Source organism: Alexandromys fortis, unplaced genomic scaffold (genome assembly GCF_014885135.2).
Source record: "Alexandromys fortis isolate MF-2015 unplaced genomic scaffold, M_Fortis_MF-2015_v1.1 scaffold_181, whole genome shotgun sequence".
Lineage (NCBI taxonomy): Eukaryota > Metazoa > Chordata > Mammalia > Rodentia > Cricetidae > Alexandromys > Alexandromys fortis.
The window spans coordinates 3,207,780-3,226,328 of record NW_026068069.1 but is presented as its reverse complement, the minus strand read 5'-3'; the positions used below and the strand labels follow the sequence as shown (position 1 = coordinate 3,226,328).

General features: G+C 44.4%; 2 protein-coding genes across 2 annotated transcripts in view; both read left to right on the top strand.

Moving 5' to 3' along the window:
- Positions 1-1,922: 1,922 nt before the first annotated feature.
- On the top strand, positions 1,923-15,791 carry Phax (phosphorylated adaptor for RNA export). The gene is made up of 5 exons (XM_050120907.1): positions 1,923-2,212; positions 4,109-4,689; positions 8,821-8,941; positions 12,724-12,807; positions 15,213-15,791. The coding sequence occupies exons 1-5, from the start codon at positions 2,117-2,119 to the stop codon at positions 15,480-15,482; spliced, it is 1,152 nt and encodes a 383-aa protein (XP_049976864.1). The 5' UTR covers positions 1,923-2,116; the 3' UTR covers positions 15,483-15,791.
- A 213-nt stretch (positions 15,792-16,004) lies between these two features.
- Spmip10 (sperm microtubule inner protein 10) overlaps positions 16,005-18,549 on the top strand; it is a 497,054-nt gene continuing 494,509 nt past the window's right edge. The window contains exons 1-2 of the mRNA XM_050120915.1: positions 16,005-16,832; positions 17,051-17,066. Coding sequence (XP_049976872.1) covers positions 16,747-16,832; positions 17,051-17,066 — 102 coding nt within the window. The 5' untranslated portion in view covers positions 16,005-16,746. The remainder of the gene's footprint in view (positions 16,833-17,050; positions 17,067-18,549) is intronic.

The following is an 18,549-nucleotide window of genomic DNA, read 5'->3' as shown; positions in this document are numbered from 1 at the left end:
TTCAACACTGTTGAAAACCACAAGATGAGATGGCCTTCAGAGATAATGCTGATTTTCCTACAGGCACATCAGGGCCAGAATGTTAGGGTGCTTCTTTATATCTAAATTTAAATGGTGTTCCTTGTAAAAAATCACTTTACGATTTCATTTACAAAATGAAATTCTTTAATGCAAGAGAAGAAAACCTAGCCGGTGGTGGTGGCAAAACCCTGTCTTGAGGTAAAACAAAACAAAACATAAAAAATAAACTGGACCATACGTTTTTACTTAATTCTTAACCTTTGTTGGCTCTTAAACCTTGCTGTTAGCTACTTTCCTTGGAGCAATGTCACAGAACCCTACAATCGCAGGTATCCACTATGAAGACGGCCAAGCACGGCTCTGTTGAGCTCTTCACCGTCTTGAGTGTGGACAGCCCTTCTCCCCACCTCTCTCAGAGGCAGCACTTAAATCTGACATACTAACCCTTATCTCTACTTGCCAGGCTTGCTAGCTTTGCTCCTCTCTGGCTGCTTCTGGAATCTTTTTCTGCTGTGTAGTCAAGGGTTTAACTTTACCCCATTCCATATCCCCAAGGTGAGGAACTCCTCGGGCTATGGGGGAAACACCGCTGGCCTAAGTAGGTCTCACCACCAGATTGGTGACATTTGACAATTACCATGACAATGATCAAAAAGAAAAAGAGGAGGCAGGGGTGGAAAGAAGGGTCATCTGAATTCCTGAATGCTCACTGTCGAACCTCTGAAAACATCTGAATATTCCACCTCCACCCCCTTCTCTAAGCTTATCCCTCTTCCTCACTTTTGAACTCTACTTCTCAGTACTCCAGAATTGCCAAACTGACTTGAAAACAGCCTCCATGTCTCTTGTTCCCAAAAATGAGTCTCCTTTTTCTGCTTAGCTGATGCTTGGTTCCATAATCCAGAGAGGGAAGATGGGAAAATGGACCCGAATTGGGGGGAAAAAAAATCAGTAACACCTAAAAGAACAATCTGTCAAATTGGTACTTTTTTTTTAAAGTCAGACTTGTGGAACCATAAGCATTTGATTTTCTTTTTTTTTTTGTACATGTGTATGCATGTTTGCATATGTGTGGGAACATGGTGTGTTACCGAACTTGGGGGGGTCACAGTCTGATCAAGTTAAGTTTGATCTCTCCTTTTCCGAGCATCATCGGCTCAGTCACGTGGCAGAGAGCCTGTCACTTTTCAACCCTAGGATAAACTGGAGTGCTTAGACACGCAGGCACCAGCTGCCAGCTCAGGGAAGACAGGGGTGTGGCTGGGGAACCCATGGTGGTGGTAGGGGTTGGGCTAGCGCCTCCGGCTTATCGGTTTAATTGTGCGCTAAACCACCTCATACTGAAAATGAAACATTATTATTTACTTAATAATAAAGTTTATTTTAATATTTAATAATGAGTTAATATTTAAATCTACTATTCAATAATAGAAAACTATTTAATATTTAATCACAGCTTATTTTTGTCTCATGGTCCCAGGGAGTCAAAGTTCACAGTGATGTAGAAGGCGTGGCAGCACACAATATTATTTCTTGCAAAATAAAGGATCAAAGGGCCCCGGCCTCCATCAGCATAGATTAAAGGGAAAAAAAATAAACATTACAATGAGTGCTCACAATAAAGGTCTATCATTAATATTAACACTTTATAAAGAATTCAGCCGTGATTGACCAAACAGCCCTGGAAAAGGGGGCTCACTTTAGCCTAAGGGTGGCTCGGGAAGAGCAGCGGCAGCAAAGGTGGCCTAGGGACAGCCGTGGGCCAGAGACCACAGGCACAGCCGCGCGTGCGAGCCGGGAGAGCCGAGCGAGGGAGGCGGCGGCGCAGCCGGGCGGCCGGAAGGCCTGCGCAGAGCATCCGGGTGAGAGGCGGGAGGTCGGAGCGGCGTCCCGGGGCGCCGCCTCACCTCGTGGCGGGAGCTCGCGGCGGTGCACGGAGCCCGCCTCCCCGCGCGGACTCTCGCCGCTATGGTGCCGCTCGCGGGCGCCTGCGGAGGCGCCGCGGGTCCGCCCGCACGGGGGCGCCGGAGCGCGGCCATCAGGCCTTCCCTCCGCCCGCCGGAAGCGCTCTCCTGACCCTGCGCGCCGCGGGAAGATGGCGCTGGACGCTGGCGACATGGAAGAGGGGCAGCTTTCCGACTCGGACTCCGACATGACGGTCGTCCCCAGCGACAGGCCGACGCAGATGGCGGTGAGCGAGAGGGCGCGCGGGAGACGGGGCTGGGCGCCGGGGGCCGCGAGGCCGGGATGGAGGGGCGCGGGCGGCCCCGGGATGCAGCGGCTCGGAGGCCGCGGGGCCCCGCCGGAGACTCGACCCCGCAGAGCCGCCGGCCTCGCGGCCTCCCGGCACGGGCGAGCATCCCCTCGCTTGCGGCTCCTGCACAGCCGCTCCCGGGGACAGGATTTGCCCAAAGGGAGAACGTGGGGACGGAGAGCTGTAACTGCGTTTGATGCTCATGTTTTTGTCCCTGGCGAACAGCGAGCTCCTCGCGTGCTCGGGGCTCCGTCTTCAGTGTTCCCCCCGAGTTTGGTCAGCTTCCACGTGCAGCATGGAGGCACCAGGCTTTGTTTCTGCTGTCCGGGGATGCAGACGGCATCTCGCTGTGTCGTCCACGGCTGGACTGGCACGTGAGCTGTCTTCCTGCCTCTTAGGCTCCAGAAGTGCTGGGAGATCCCACTGCCCTGCCTCTGGGACGCTTCCTAATCTTCTGAGACTCCTAGTACTCCCCTACCCGCCAGGCTACCCGCACTCCATCCTCGGCACCGCCACTAGCTGCAAAATATTTAACTGCTCCGTTTTGGTGTTCAGGTGGGACTGGCGTGATGGACACTGTAAGGCCTGGCCAGTGTTGGCAGCGGATGTTACTGGCGGGTTAGTGTCACTGGCTTAAGACATCGCACTCGGTTTAAATACCTAAGAGGAACTCAATAGATGCGTGGCTTTGTGTTTAGTATAAAAAGCAAAGATTGAGGGCAAAGTTACAGTTAGAAGAAATACACTCAGGGCTCTATTGCATGCCAGAGTGACTGATTAACAATAGCGAATATTTCAGAATAGCCATGGGGTGGGGGTGTAGTAGCTCAATTGGTAGAGTGCTTGCCTAGCATGCTGGAGGCCCTGAGTTCAAGCCCCCTCTACTTAAAAGCCAAGTGTAACCTCCCCCCATAAAAGGATTTTATTCGCCATAAAGTCTTTTTTTTTTTTTCACCGTAAAGAAATGACAAACGTTTAAAGTGATAAGTAGGCTAACAACCCTGATTTGAACATTACAAAATACATACACAAATTGAAGCATCATATTATACCACATAAATTTTTGTGGTTATTATGTGGCGGTCAGATTTTTTTAAGTATTATCTTTACATGTAGATGTCTTAGGAAATTAATACTAGGATCTTATTTTTCAGTTCCTTTAAAATTTGTTTACGTTAAAAAGCTGGTTAACATAATGTGTGTGTGAGAGAGGGGGGGGGTTTCACTATATAGACCTGGCTGGCCTTGAACTTACAGAGATTTGCCTGCCTCTGCCTCCCAAGAATGCTGGAATTGAAGTTGTGGGTCGCCAAGCCCTGCTATACCATAGAATCTTAAAGGAGTAGCTGCAGAACCATATAAGGGAAGTTGGTATACCCAATGAGAAAATATATTTTGGGGGGAGAAAGATAACTGTCTTAACTGACAGTAACAACTATTGTATATGTCATTCTTACAAATGTGGTCTTTAAAGGAGAAAAGTAAAGGCTTTGGTACATTTTTTAGGTCTTTCAGAACCGAGTTAATTTAATAGGGATTAGATTTGTTTCAGCTGTCTTTGGAGTGTGATTGTTTTGGACGCTCCGGTTGAATCTCTACTACACTCTTTCTCCCTCCTCTTTTCTCCTTATTGGGGTCTTGCTGTGCAACTCAGACAGGCCTGAACCCACTGTGTAACCTAAACTTGTGATCCTTAAACTTGTGATCCTCCTGCTTAGCCTCTGCAATGCTAGGATGGCAGGCGTGCACAGTACCTACATTGTTGTGGAAGCTAGCCCATGGAAGGTGGGATGAATGTTTTGTGGAACTGACTGTAATTTCTTTCACTTGCAGAAAGTACTAGGTGGGGGCAGTGTTGCCGGTGCACCAGTCACACACTACCGGACTGTTAAAAATGTGGACTCGAGTGAGGAGAGCGAGGATTCAGATGTAGAGTGCTCTCCTTGGAAACGTAAGCGACAGAAGTGTCATAATTCTCCTCCCAAACCAGAGCCTTTTCCCCTTGGCCAGAGCAGTCAGAAAGCAGTCAACGGCGGAAAGAAGGTGAACAACATTTGGGGTGCCGTGCTTCAGGAACAAAACCAAGATGCAGTGGCCATTGAACTTGGCATCTTGGGAATGGAAGGCACCCTTGACAAAAGCAGGCAGTCTGAGACCTACAATTATTTGCTTGCTAAGAAACTTAGACGGGAATCTCAAGAGTATACGAAGGAATTAGACAAAGATCTAGATGAATATATGCATGGTGACAAAAAAACAGGGTCAAAGGAGGAAGAGAATGGGCAAGGCCACCTCAAACGGAAACGGCCTGTCAAAGACAGACTGGGTAACAGACTAGAAATGAACTACAAAGGCCGCTATGAGATCACAGAAGATGACTCTCAGGAGAAAGTGGCTGATGAGATTGCTTTCAGGTAAGCACTTGACTACATATCTGCTATTTTCAGGAAGAAAATAGATGTTAAATATATTCTTTGTGAGGTTGTTTTTATTTGCTTGATTTTAGGGTCTCTATAGTCCCTGCTGTCTGGAACTTGCTATGTAGACCTGGCTGGCCTCAAACTCACAGGGATCCACCTGCCTCTCAGAGCTGGAGTTAAAGGTGTCTATCACAGGGGCTGGAGAGATGGCTCAGAGGTTAAGAGCATTGCCTGCTTTTCCAAAGGTCCTGAATTCAATTCCCAGCAACCACATGGTGGCTCACAACCATCTGTAATGAGGTCTGGTGCCTTCTTCTGGCCTGCAGTCACACACACAGAATATTGTATACATAATAAATAAATAAATATTTTAAAAAAGGTGTCTATCACACCTGGCAGTCACACACACAGAATATTGTATACAAAATAAATAAATAAATAAATAAATATTTTTAAAAAAGGTGTCTGTCACACCTGGCTGAGGGTTTGGTTTGGTTTGGTTTTTCTTAAAGGAATCAACCCAGGGCATATTTGACTATGAATGCATTTGTGTCTTTTTTTAAATGTACATTGGTTTGAAGGTATCAGATCCCCTGGAACTGAAATTACAGACATTTGTGAGCTACCTTGTGGTTACTAGGAATTGAATCCGGGTCCTCTGGAAGAGCAGTCAGTGCTCTTAACCGCCAAGCCATCTCTCCAGCCCCTACATTTGTGTCTTTTTAAAGATAACTTTGAACTGGAAACTTGGTACAGTGCTTGACTAGCATGCGTGAGACCCCGAGTTCAATCCTTAGTACCCCATAAACTGGGCATAGTGTTACATGCCTGTACTCCCAGCACTAAGGAGATGGGAGATCAAAAGTTTAAAGATAATGAGTTCTCAGCTACACGATGCCAGCCTGGGCTAGATGAGACACTGTCTCAAAAGGGGGAAAAAATGGGGGTGGGGGTGGGGGCTGGCAAGATGGCTCAGCTGCTCCCCAAACCTGGTGTCAGTTTAATTCCTGATCCTATGTGGTAGGAGTAGAGAACTGCCTCCTGCAAGTCTCCTGACCTCCACATTCATCCATGTAAATAAATGGATGTAAATTTTTTACCGTTATTTCTAAGATGAAAAGTAAAGGGCTGGAGAGATGGCTCAGTGGTTAAGAGCATTGCCTGCTCTTCCAAAGGTCCTGAGTTCAATTCCCAGCAACCACATGGTGGCTCACAACCATCTGTAATGAGGTCTGGTGCCCTCTTCTGGCTTGCAGACACACACACAAAATATTATATACATAATAAGTAAATATTTAAAAAAAAAGAAAAGTAAAATATATGTTAATATGATAATCACTCTTCAGATGTTGATTTTTTTTTTAATGGAGACAAATCTGGTTTTACAACCATTGCTTTTATTATATTTTTACAACCATTGCATTTAAAACCTTTCATCACCCAGTAAAATTCTTTGTGTCCATGTCCATATATCCATTTACTGTAAATATCCTTTTCTCCTTCCCAGACAGGTATACTTTCTGTTCTTGTAATTTTGCCATACAGATGCAGCCATAGCGGTATTCATTTTTGTAGGTTTTTTTTTTTTTTTTTTCAAAGCAGGGTTTCTCTGCCTCTGTAGTTCTGTAGACCAGGCTGGCCTTGAACTCAAAGATCCACCTGCCTCTGTGTCCCGAGTGCTGGGATGAAAGGCGTGCACCACTCGCTATGTCTAGCTATTTATTAATTTATAAATGAGGAGTGTTGCTTTTTGTGTATTTTCGGGTTTTGTTTTGGGAAAGGTCTCCCATAACCCAGGCCAACCTCAAACTTACTATGTAACAAGGTGGGTCTTGAAATCTGATTCTCCTGTCTCTACCTCCCAAAGGCTGGGATTGTAGGCATTCGCCACCATACTCTGACCCTGTGTTTTTATTGCATGTGTATAGATTGGTGTATCTCCAGACTGAATGGGTAGTCTGCATTTATTATGAATAATGCTGTTAATGAACACCTTTGCTTGTAAATCCTTGACCATATGTGTTCATTTCTTTTAGGTAAATAGAATTGCTTGGCAGATACTAAATTGTTAATTCATGCATTTTTCAGATTCTAATTAACTTACTAGCTCTAAGTCACTAGTCACATATTTGAAAATAAGTATTGCTGTCAGGAAACAACTGTTTCAGGCAATATCTGTGCTGGTTAGTTTTGTTTGGGGTTTTTAATTGTCAAGGTGGTTGCGGCCTAGAGAGGTGGCTCATTAGTTAGTAGCACTGGCTGTTCTTCCCGAGGACCCAGGTTCAATTCCCAGCATCCACACGGCAGCTCACAACCATCTGTAACTCCAGTCCCAGGCAATTGAAGACCCTCTTTTGACCTTTGCAGGCATTGCGTGCATATGGTACATGCACATGTATACATACAGGCAAAACACTCAGACAAAAAATAAAACAGTCAAAATCAGGCTGGGTTTCAAGTCCAGTTGCAGGGGACCTAGCATCCTCTTCTGCCTCCTGGGCATCAAACATGAAACATACATGCAGGTAATAAATACACTTACACCTTCAAAAAATTTTAAATAGAAGTTTGGAATTTGTATTCTGAAGAAATGTAGAATTTATAAATCAAAGTCTCCTTCAGCAACGAGGAAACTGAGGCCCAGGAGTTACCTGGCTTGCACAAGGTTGTTGACTTTGTGAGGGTCAGACCTGAAGCTGAACCTTGGTCACCTGCTCCTCCTAGTCTGCATAGGACTAGTATTTCCACAGTATTGCATAGCCTCCTGTGAGAAGAAACCAAGGTACTGGGTCTGACTGAAAACTGAAACGTCTTCCACACTGTTTCTTGTCTATGGGGACCATGGGCTCTGTTTGACCCAGTTAGTAGAGTTCCTCCAGCTCCCTGTATTTGTTTCATCTACTGCTTTTTTGAAATGGGGTCTGTTGTATGTTTTACTCTTCTGGCTTTTTTAGGGGGCCTGCTACCTAGCTCAAAATCACACATGGAGGCTTATTCTTAATTATGAATGCCCAGCCTTAGCTTGGCTTGTTTCTTGCCAGCTTTTCTTAGTTTAAATTATCCCATCTACCTTTCCTCCCTGGACTTTTATATTTTTCTAATTCTTTCCTTGTTATTCAGTGGCTGGCTGGTGACTGACCCGTGGTGTCCTCCTCTCCTCATTCTCTTGCTTGCCTTTTTCTCGCCTCTCTCCTTTTTTACTCTCTGCCTGCCAGCCCCGCCTGTCCTTGCTTCTGCCTCACTATTGGCCGTTCAGCTCTTAATTAGCCCATCAGGTGTTTTAGAGAGGCAGCGAATCACAGCTTCACAATTAATCAAATGGGGTATAAACAAAAGTCACACACCTGAAAATTTTATTCCCCAACAAGGATCTGTCTGTCTGCCTGCCTGCCTGCCTGCCTGCCTGCCTGCCTGCCTGCCTGCCTGCCTGCCTGCCTGCCTGCCTGCCTGCCTGCCTTCCTTCCTTCCTTCCTTCCTTCCTTCCTTTCTTTCTTTCTTTCTTTCTTTCTTTCTTTCTTTCTTTCTTTCTTTTTTATTTTTTTCTCCCCAGACAAGGTTTCTCTGTGTAGCTTTGGAGTCTATCCTGGAACTCTATCTGTAGACCGGGCTGGTGTCGAACTCACAGAAATCCCCTGTCTCTGCTTTCTGGGTGCTGGGATTAAAGGCGTGTGTCATCGTGCCTGGCACTCCCTGTATTATTCATCTCTGAAGAGTAGGATGAAAATAATGTCTAACATTTGAAAGAACTGACGTTTGCAGATAAGGCCGGCCATTAGGATTAAGCTGTAAGAAACCATCGGAGGTTAATTTTGAAGCAGAATAACTGAAAGCATGCCATGTGTTAGTTGTCTTGGCAGAAGTGCACGAGTTTATCACCTTTACATTTAGAGCTGAATTCATGCACCTCACTCGGCGCGCTTTTGAAACTGCCATAATCCAAACTGCAAGAAGAGCCTTAGTTAAGAACAGATATGGGGCTTGAGGTTAGCAGCTCTAGTGACTCCACGGCTCATGGACGGAGATTAGAAAAGCAGGTGTTAGCAGGAAGATTTGAATTCAAGTTGAGAACTCACTGGGGGTTAAAGTAGATTTCAACAAGTAATAATTGCTTCGTGTTCTCAACAGGTTACAGGAACCGAAGAAAGACCTGATAGCCCGAGTAGTGAGGATACTTGGGACCAAAAAAGCCATTGAACTCTTGATGGAAACTGCTGAAGTTGAACAGAATGGTGGTCTTTTCATAATGGTAATGCTAATACTGTTTCTGGGCTTGGTTTGGGGAGTTTTTGTTTGGTTGATTAGTTTTGGTTTTGGTTTTTTGAAACAGAGTTTCTCTGACTGACTGGCTGGGAGCTTTCTCTGCAGACTAGGGTTGGCCTCAAACTCAGTTTTCTCCCCAGACAAGGTTGTTCTGTGTAGCTTTGGAGTCTGTCCTGGACCTCTATCTGTAGAGCGGGCTGGCGTCCAACTCACAGAAATCCCCTCTGCCTCTGCCTCCTGAGTACTGGGATTAAAGGCGTGTTCCACCACTGCCTGGCACCTGTTTTTGGGTTTATATTATTATCTGGATTTTATTTAGGCAAAATGAACTTGCCTCTCTGTTGCCTCACACACACACACACACACTTTGATGACCTGGTTTCACTATGTAGCTCCAGCTATCCTCAGACTCTGTACCACCTCAGCCTCATCAGTGCTGATTCTGTAGGCTGAAGGCGTAAGTCACAAACAATGCCACACCAGTTTGGAATTATGATTAATAGGGTGGTATTTATTTAAAGGGGAAAAAAACTTACAGATCACTGTCCCAGACAACAGCCCTCTGCGCAACCAGGGAGTCTAGTCGCCATAGGAGCAGGAAGTGAAGAGAGAGAGAGTGGAGGAAGTAGCCGCTTTTTTAAAGGGAGAGAGACCACGCCCCAATGGGCTGGTATCTCAGCAGCTATTGGTTGGAGGGGCAGAAGGACCTCCCGCAACAGTAGGCCCTGTCATTATACCCTCTTACATGAATAATTTTAAGACAGCTGTCTAGAAGGAACAGAAAGCTCAAGTTGGAAGGCTTTGTTTTTTGAGCACAACTTACTGTGGTTTAGCTAAATTATTCAATTTCTTGTGCTCAGTCTCCTCGGGTAGAAAATGAGGATGAATCCTTTGCTGTAAGGATTAGATGAGATGGTACACAACTTAGCTTAGTGCCTGGCATTATGGTTGCAAGGCCAGCCTAGTTTACAGAGTAAGACCCTGTCTTGAAAACACTTAAGTTATAATAATAATAAGCCAAATAGAACTGAGTATGATGGGATTTGTCTGCAACCTCAGCATTCAGGAAGCCAAGGCTTGAGATTGCTTAGGGTTCCAGGCAGCCTAGGCAAGACCCTGCCTCAAAAATAAGCCAAATCACAAATAGATACATAGTAAAACTGCATGATTAAGAGTTCAAGGGTAGACTGGAGAGATGGCTCAGAGGTTAAGCTCTTCCAGAGGTCCCAAGTTCACTTCTCAGCGACCCATGGTGGCTCACAGCCATCTATAATGACATCTGGTGCCTTCTTCTGGCCTGAAGGCGGGCAGATCACTTTATACATAATAAATAAATGAACTTTTAAAAAAAAAAAAAAAAAGCTCAGGTAAGAAGGAAAACTATCTGGAACAATCCTCATGTGGGAGAGCAATGACAGGAAAGGCAGTTGAGAAAAACGGCTCACTGTTTGTACGCTGGCCAGACTACGGACAGTGTCTCTGTGAACATGGTTTTACAGATTTCATTAATTCAGCTTAACTGTGAAATAAGGATGAAAGTGTGGATGTCTTTCTTCTGCTCTTGGTTTGTAGTGTGTTACCCCGTAGGCACAGCACAGGTAGTAACCTGCTGTGGACTGACAAGTTAAGAGCTCGTAGTGTTCTTGAGAGGCCCTGTTTAGTTCCCAGCACCCCTGTTGGATGGCTCACAGCCTCCTTTAACTCCAGCCCCACAGGGATCCAATGCACCAGCACTCACACTATCACACATAATGTTTAAAATTAGCAAATTTGAAAAAGAATTGAGAATATTGCTGAAAAAATAGCCTATAATCTTAAATTATAGAAATTTGCAACAAAAGATAAAATTAGTCATATAGGCTATTTAGATTTTCATTTACTTGAACTTCATGAAGATCAAGATTTATTAGTAATATTGTAATTTTTTTAAAAAGAAAACTCTGGGGCTGGAGAGATGGCTCAGTGGTTAAGAGCATTGCCTGCTCTTCCAAAGGTCCTGAGTTCAATTCCCGGCAACCACATGGTGGCTCACAACCATCTGTAATGAGGTCTGGTGCCCTCTTCTGGCCTGCAGACATACACACAGACAGAATATTGTATACATAACAAATAAATACATATTTAAAAAAAAAAGAAAACTCTGTTCCAGTGAGTTAATGCTGGTCTACTGAATATTGAGATGTGAGTTCAAGTGCACTTTTGATATATCCTTTTTTAATAGAGTGCCTGCTTTGTACTGAGAGCTGTTGAGTCTGAAGACAGGAAAAACTCAGTTTATTGCAGTAATTATAAAGCCAGGCATGGTGCCACATGCCTATAATACCAGCACTTAAGGCAGAGACAGGATCGCTGAGCTACCTAGTAAGTTTCTGACTCACTAGCCTACATGATGAGAACCTGTCTCATAAAAAGTGGGGGAGGCAGTAGTGGCACATGCCTGTAATCCCAGCACTCGGGAGACAGAGGCAGGCAGATCTCTGTGAGTTCGAGGCCAGCCTGGTCTACAAAGCAAGTTCTAGGGCAGGCACCAAAACTAAAGAGAAACCTTGTCCCAAAAAAACAAAACAAAATAAAGGCCTTTGAAATGGCTTAGTAGGTAAAGACGTTTTCTGCCAAGCTTGATGTTCTGAGTTCATTCCTGGTCCCACCCATGAAAAAGTTTAACTTTTTTTTTTAAAAAAAAAGCAATAAATATAATTTCAAGTGTATTAGCACTGAGAGAAAAGAAATAGATCGAATGGAGGTGTAAGGGAAGAGGGCAGAGAAGAGTAAATATGGTCAGGGTAGAGGTCTGAACTGGCTTAAAAGGCAGAATAGTAAGTACTAATACTGATTTATAATGCTTTGACCATTAGTCCAGTATTAATGAATCTGTGTGTGTGCGTGCATTTTGTTTGATTGGTGTTTGATTTGTTGTCACTTTGGTGGGTGGTTAAACCCAGTCTTGTGCAAAACATGCCCTTTTCCACTGAGCTACACCTTAACCCCAACAGATTGTTTTGAATAGAGTGTCCTTAAGCAGTATTCAAGTTTGAACAAATGAATATTGTACTACATGTAGAGCTATGTTTTAATTTGCTAATTCAGCGTTTGTGGCAACTTTATAGAATATGTCATCATGAGTAGTGGGAAGTAACAGTAGATACATATATCTTAGTATGTATATTTAAATCTAAAAATCTTTTTTTTTGTTTTGTTTTTTTTTTTGGTTTTTTGAGACAGGGTTTCTCTGTAGCTTTGGAGCCTGTCCTGGCACTAGCTCTTGTAGACCAGGCTGGCCTCGAACTCACAGAGATCCGCCTGCCTCTGCCTCCCGAGTTCTGGGATTAAAGGCTTGTGCTACCATCGCCCGGTTTAAATCTAAAAATCTTAAAAAGAGCCAGAATCAGATCTGGGTTTCAAATCTGGTCCTGGTCATTCATGAAGCCCGTGGCCTGGGAACTGGGCTTGTAGCTCGGTGACTTTCCTAGCATGGCAAAGGCCCTGGTTTCTTTTTTTTCTTTTTCTTTTCTTTTTTTTTTTTTTTTTTTTTTTTTTTTTTGTTGAGAAAAGGAAAAAAAATGTTTCCGCCTCCTCCCTGCCTCCCATTTCCCTCCTCCTCTCCCCCTCCCCCCACTCCTCTCCAAAGGCCCTGATTTCTATATCAGCACTGGTAAATAAGTAATCAGTCTTTGCGTATAAAATTGTTGCAAAATAAATTGGAAATATTCTTGAAAACTTGCCTATGGAAATGTCCATATAATTTACTCCTTTTAACTCCTTCCGTAGAATGGTAGTCGAAGAAGAACACCCGGTGGGGTTTTTCTGAATCTCCTGAAGAACACTCCTAGCATCAGTGAAGAGCAAATTAAGGTAATGACAATGACTGCCCTTGGCTTTATGATGCATCAAAAAGCCAGACTTGTGAAAATACACACTTGTAATCCCAACATGCAGAAGCAGAGGCAGGAGTGTAGGAGGAGGGCCCGCGCACATCCCAGGAAAGATCCCATTTTAAAAGATAGAAGTCAGGCAGGGTGGTGCTTGCCTTTAATCCCAGCACACAGGTACAGGTGGGGGCAGGTGGATCTGTGAGTTTGAGGCAGGACAGCTGTATGAGAGCCTGTCTCAGAAAGAGGAGATAAAAAGATGCACAGCTCTTTTTGGACTTCCTTCCTTCCTTCCCTCCCACCTCCCTTCTTTCTTCCTTGTTGTTGTTGTTTAGTTGTCCTGGAACTCACTTTGTAGACCAGGCTGACCTCAAACTCACAGACATCCTCCTGCCTCTGCCTTCTGTGTTCTGGGTTTAAAGGTGTGTGCCATCACCACCTGGCTAGTCTAGCGTTTTGAGGATTGGTTTTAAGAGCTTGCAGTTGGGCCAGGGAGAGGGTTCAGTGGGTGAAGGTGATGGCCGCTAAGGCGTACAACCTGAGTTTAGTCCTGGGTCCCAAATGGTAGGCCTGCAGAACTGACCCCTGCTAGTTGTCTTCTGACCACATGTGCACAAGCATGCACACACGCAAATAAGTGTAATAAAATTTTCGTCAGGTTTGAGAACTAGGGTATAGCTCAGTAGTGTAGCATGTGCTTAGTTTGCCCAAAAACCCAAGTTCAATAAAGAAAAGAGAAAGACTCTTTTAAATGTCAAATGTAAGGCTGGCTAGATGCCTGCAATGGTAAAAGCATTTGCCATGCCAGACATAATCTGTCATGATGCCGCAACTAGTCTTTTAATTGCCACAATGGTGACAGTCAGTCTGTAGAGCTTGGAAGCCAGAACCAGATTTACTGAGTAGAGCTTTTTGCTTTGGCTTTTTTGTTGTTATTTTGGTTTGGTTTGGTTTGGTTTGGTTTGGTTTGGTTTGGTTTGGTTTGGTTTGGTTTAGTGTGTGTGTGTGTGTGTTGTGTGTGAATGAGAAGGTAGGTTTGGTTTTTGCTTTTGAGACTGGTCTCACTGTGTAGCCCTGGCTTGCCTCTGCTTCCTGAGTGCTGGGGATTAAAGGTGTGCACCACCATGCCCCACCTGCAGTTTCTTTTTAATAAGACTTGCAGTGTTTGGTGGGAAAGGAACTTCATAATCATTTATGTAAGATATTACTAGAGGTTTTTTTTTTAAGCTCAAGATGCTTAATAAATTAAAATGTGCTTCTATATAAAATAAAAATGCATCTTAACCTCTTGAAACCAGGTTGTGATTTCAAGGATTACAGAATTACATACCTGTAATTCCAGCACTTGGGAGGCAGGGGCAGGAGGATGCTCACAATTTGAGGCCAGCCTGGTCTACAGAGTGAGTTCCAGCCTAGCCAGGGCAGTGTAGTGAGACTATCTCATAACAAGCATATATTTACTGGTACTAGTTTTGTGCCTCAGAAAGCATTTTTGACTGTCAGAATTTGGGGTGCCATAGCTACATACTACAAGTAGTGAGTGAAGACTACATATCCAGCCTGGAGTTTCAGCAGTGCCAGTGATAGAAAGCACTGTGCTCTTCAGTGTTTGTTTTGTGTTTTGTTTACCCTGCATGTGTGTATGCATCCCATGTGTGTACAGTGCTTTCAGCCCAGAGGGGAGTGTGTTGGGTCTCCCTGAAACTGGAGTTACAGGTAGTTGTAAGTCAACATGTTGGTACTGGGAACTGAACGCAGGTCCTCTGGACAAGCAGTAAGTACTCTTAACTGCCATCTTTCCAGCTTCTACAATAGTATTCTTTTTTTTTTTTTTTTAATTTTTGTTTATTATGTAGACAGTTCTGCCTGCATGTATGCCTGTAGGCCAGAAGAGGTCACCAGATTTCATCACAGATGGTTGTGAGTCACCATGTGGTTGCTGGGAACTGAACTCAGGGCCTCTGGAAGAGCAGTCAGTGTTCTTAACCTCTGTGCCATCTCTCCATCCCTACAATAGTATTCTTAGATGAAATTGTTACATTTTGCAAATGGCATGTTCTTAAATAGGTCAGTTTAATTTCATAGCACAGGTAGTCATATGTAGTTAAGATGTTTCAAAGTGAGTATGTCTTTAATCTTTTATTCTGGTTTTTGTGTTATCAGTTACAATTTATTTAAATTCTAAACAAAATTTCCCCATGGTAGTTTCTCTTTTAGCAAACAGGTATGGGACGGTGTGTTACAGTAGGATGAGCACGGCCTACCTCACAGTAGATTGGTTGTGAGAAATGGATGGCGATAAAAGGCCTGCCTCGTAATATACTTATAACAAATAATATGGGATGGGTTTTGTTTTGTTATTTTTAGCCAAAGTTGTTTTTATTTCAGGACATTTTCTACATTGAAAATCAAAAGGAATATGAAAATAAAAAAGCTGCTAGAAAAAGAAGAACACAACTATTGGGGAAAAAAATGAAACAAGCTATTAAAAGTCTGAATTTTCAAGAGGATGATGACACATCACGAGAAACTTTTGCAAGTGACACTAATGAGGCCCTGGCCTCCCTTGATGAAGCCCAGGAAGGACCTGGTGAAACCAAACTGGATGCAGAGGAAGCCATCGAGGTGGACCATCCTCAGGATTTGGACATATTTTAGGCACATTTTGGACGTTTTAAGATAAACCTTTGTACAAACATAGTTTCCATTTCTGCTGCGGTTGCTGTGCTGTGCACCGAATCTAGAGAATGGAGAGCTGTTGCTGTTTCCTGTTTGAAGTGAATACGTGTGTGGGCAGTCGAGCGCCATTGACGGTGGTGTTTAAGGTGGCCATGCCTGTCAGGTGTGCAGCACAGGTCTTTATTTCTCATCCTGCTGCCTGTACTGACTTAAGGCCCGGGTCTACCTGCAGTCGCTCTGTCCAGCTCACTGTTTCATGCCGTTAAGAAGCTTTTGTTTTCTGATTTATCTTGGCGGCGAACTATGCTTTGGTTTTAACACATTCCATTAAAATATGCTAAAATATACATAAATTGTTCAGCTCTTGCATCCAATTGTTCCTGTAGGGTGGGCAGAATCTTGGTATGAACCAACTTCTTGTCTTTCTGCTTCAGCCTAAGTAGTGCTAAGATTATGGATTTATGCCACCATGTTTTATTGTTTGGCAATTTTTAAAAAGCTATTTATTATTAGATGGGTAAGAGATGGAGGTGTGGGGCCATGCATGTTGTGGTCAAAGGGCAGTTTGTGGAGTTAGGTGTCTCTTTCCCTTTAAGTGGGCTCTAGGTTGTAAGGCCTGCACTTCAAACATCTATCTGCTGAGCCATCTCACTAACCCCTTTCAGGCACTCGTAAAGACAGAAACAAGTGTGTGGAAGCTGCTTGCCATCTGTTTGTTGAAAGCAAGTAAATAGCAGAAGCTTTTTTCTTTTTTTTTTTTTTTTTTTGAGATAGGATTTTAATAATATAGTTTGGGCTGTTCTTAGAACTCATTGTGTAGACCAGGCTGGCCTCAAATTCGCTAAGTAGCAAATGATGGCCTTGAATATCTGATCGTCCTGCCTCTTCCTCCCAAGTGCTGTGGTTACAGGCGTGCACCACCCCTTGGTTTCTCCAGTGTGAAAGCCTGAACTTAAGGTTCAATCATGCCGAGTTAGTGCCACCAACTGATCTGCATCCTGAGGCTCTAGTCTGCAGACTTTCCCTGTTTGTCAAATCCGCAATGTCTCCAGCTATTCTCATGTTTTAATTGATGATAGTGTTTCTCACAAAGAGACTTAAATAGCTCCGAGCTGCATACAGGATCCTAGCTGCTAAGGGTTGCTGTGGCGTTAGCAGGACAATTGTTACATCAACGGCAGCAGTTTCATCAGAATTAGGCTGTGTGAGGTTCTGAGTAAGAATTCTGTCATTGCTGCCAGTGATGGCTTTGGAAAAAGATGCCTGTCCTGCTTTGCCGAAACTGGACAGGAGCAGCACGGCAGGGAATGCAGCGAAGCCTGCCAATAAGTGAGGACCTCGGGGTTCCGGGCTGCTGGTTTGCTCTTTGTAGTAGAGATGGTGTAGGGCCTCACACAAGCCAGGCAAGTGATCGGCCATTGAGCTTCATCAGCCTCCTCGTTACACCCCCAGGACAGGGTCTTGTGTAGTCCAAGCTGGCCTTGACCTCTTGGCTGAGAATAAGGTGGCTGAGAATGGCCTTGGACTCAGTCTGCTTCTACCTCCAGAGTGCTCGAGGTGCTGGTGAGCGCCACCTACTAGCGTAGAGATGGGACCCAGTCCTTATGAGTGCTAGGCAAGCTCTCTACCACCTACGTTTCATCCCTTGTCCCTGGCAGCCCCTCAATATTGTTACTCTGTTTTGTTTTTTAATTAAAACACCCATTACTTGGATGTGTGTGTGTGGTGTGTGTATGTCCTTGGAGGCTACGAGAGGATATCAGATTTGTGGGGAACTGGAACCATAGGCAGATGTGAGCAGCCCAGGTGGGAGCTGGGAACTGAACCCTTGTCCTCAGGATAGAACATTCAAGTGCTCTTAACTGCTGCAGCCTCTAAGTTGTTTTTTTTTTTTTTTTTTTTTTTTTTTTGAAAATAGGTTCTCTCATATAATACACTCTGACCAGTTTCCTTGTCCTCCATTCCTTCTAACCCCCACCACCTTCCCTTCCTCCTCCTGTTTCCTCATGAGAAAAGAGCAGATCTCCTAGAGAGGACAGCCAAACAGGACAAAACAAGATGAACAAGCCTGGACAAAGCAATCCAATAGGAAGAAGAGTCTCAAGAGCAGGCAAAAGAGTCAGAGATAGACCTGCTCCTACTGTTAAGAGTCCCATAAAAAGTCCCAGCTAAGCTGGGCTGTGGTGGCACATACCTTTAATCCCAGCACTCTGGAGGCAGAGGCAGGTGGATCTCTGAGTTCAAGGCCAGCATCTCTGAGAGATGGCTCAGCAGTTAAGAGCACCGGCTGCTTTTCCAAAGGTCCTGAAATCAATTCCCAACAACCACATGGTGGCTCACAACCACCTGTAATGAGATCTGGCCTGCAGGCAGAATACTGTCTACATAATAAAATCTTAAAAAGAATTCACTTTATTTAAAACAAGTAAACAAAAAACTCCAAGCTAACAGCCATAGCATATGCAGAGGACCAAGTGCAGACCCATGCTGGCCCCATGCTTGCCATTTCGCTTGAGCCCATGTGAGCTCCTTAGTTGAGCCAATGGGCCATGTTTGCCTGGTGTCCTCCATCCCCACCTGACTCATACAGTCTTTCCTCCCCCTTCTGGGTGGGGCAGTGTCTCCTTAAATTACCTGTGCTGGTCTGGAGTTTGTGAGGCCTCTGCCTCTGTTTCCCAAATAGCTGGGATTGCAGGTGTGCATTATCAACTCATGTGAGTCCTGGGTTTTCTGTCGATTTGTTATGCAGTCTGGGACATGCAAGAGCATAGTAAATTTGAGTTTTGTCTTAGCTACTTTTTTATTGCTGTGAAGAGACACTATGACCAAGGCAACTTATAGAAGGAGTTCATAAGAAGCTTATGGTTTCAGAGGGTTAGCCCATGATCATCATGTCAGGGAGCATAGTGGCAGGCAGGCAGGCAGGCATACTGAAACAGCTCACATCTTATAAGCAAGCCCAAGGCAGAGAGAGAGAGAGAGAGAGAGAGAGAGAGAGAGAGAGAGAGAGAGAGAGAGAGAGAGAGAGAGAGAGAGAGAGAGAGAG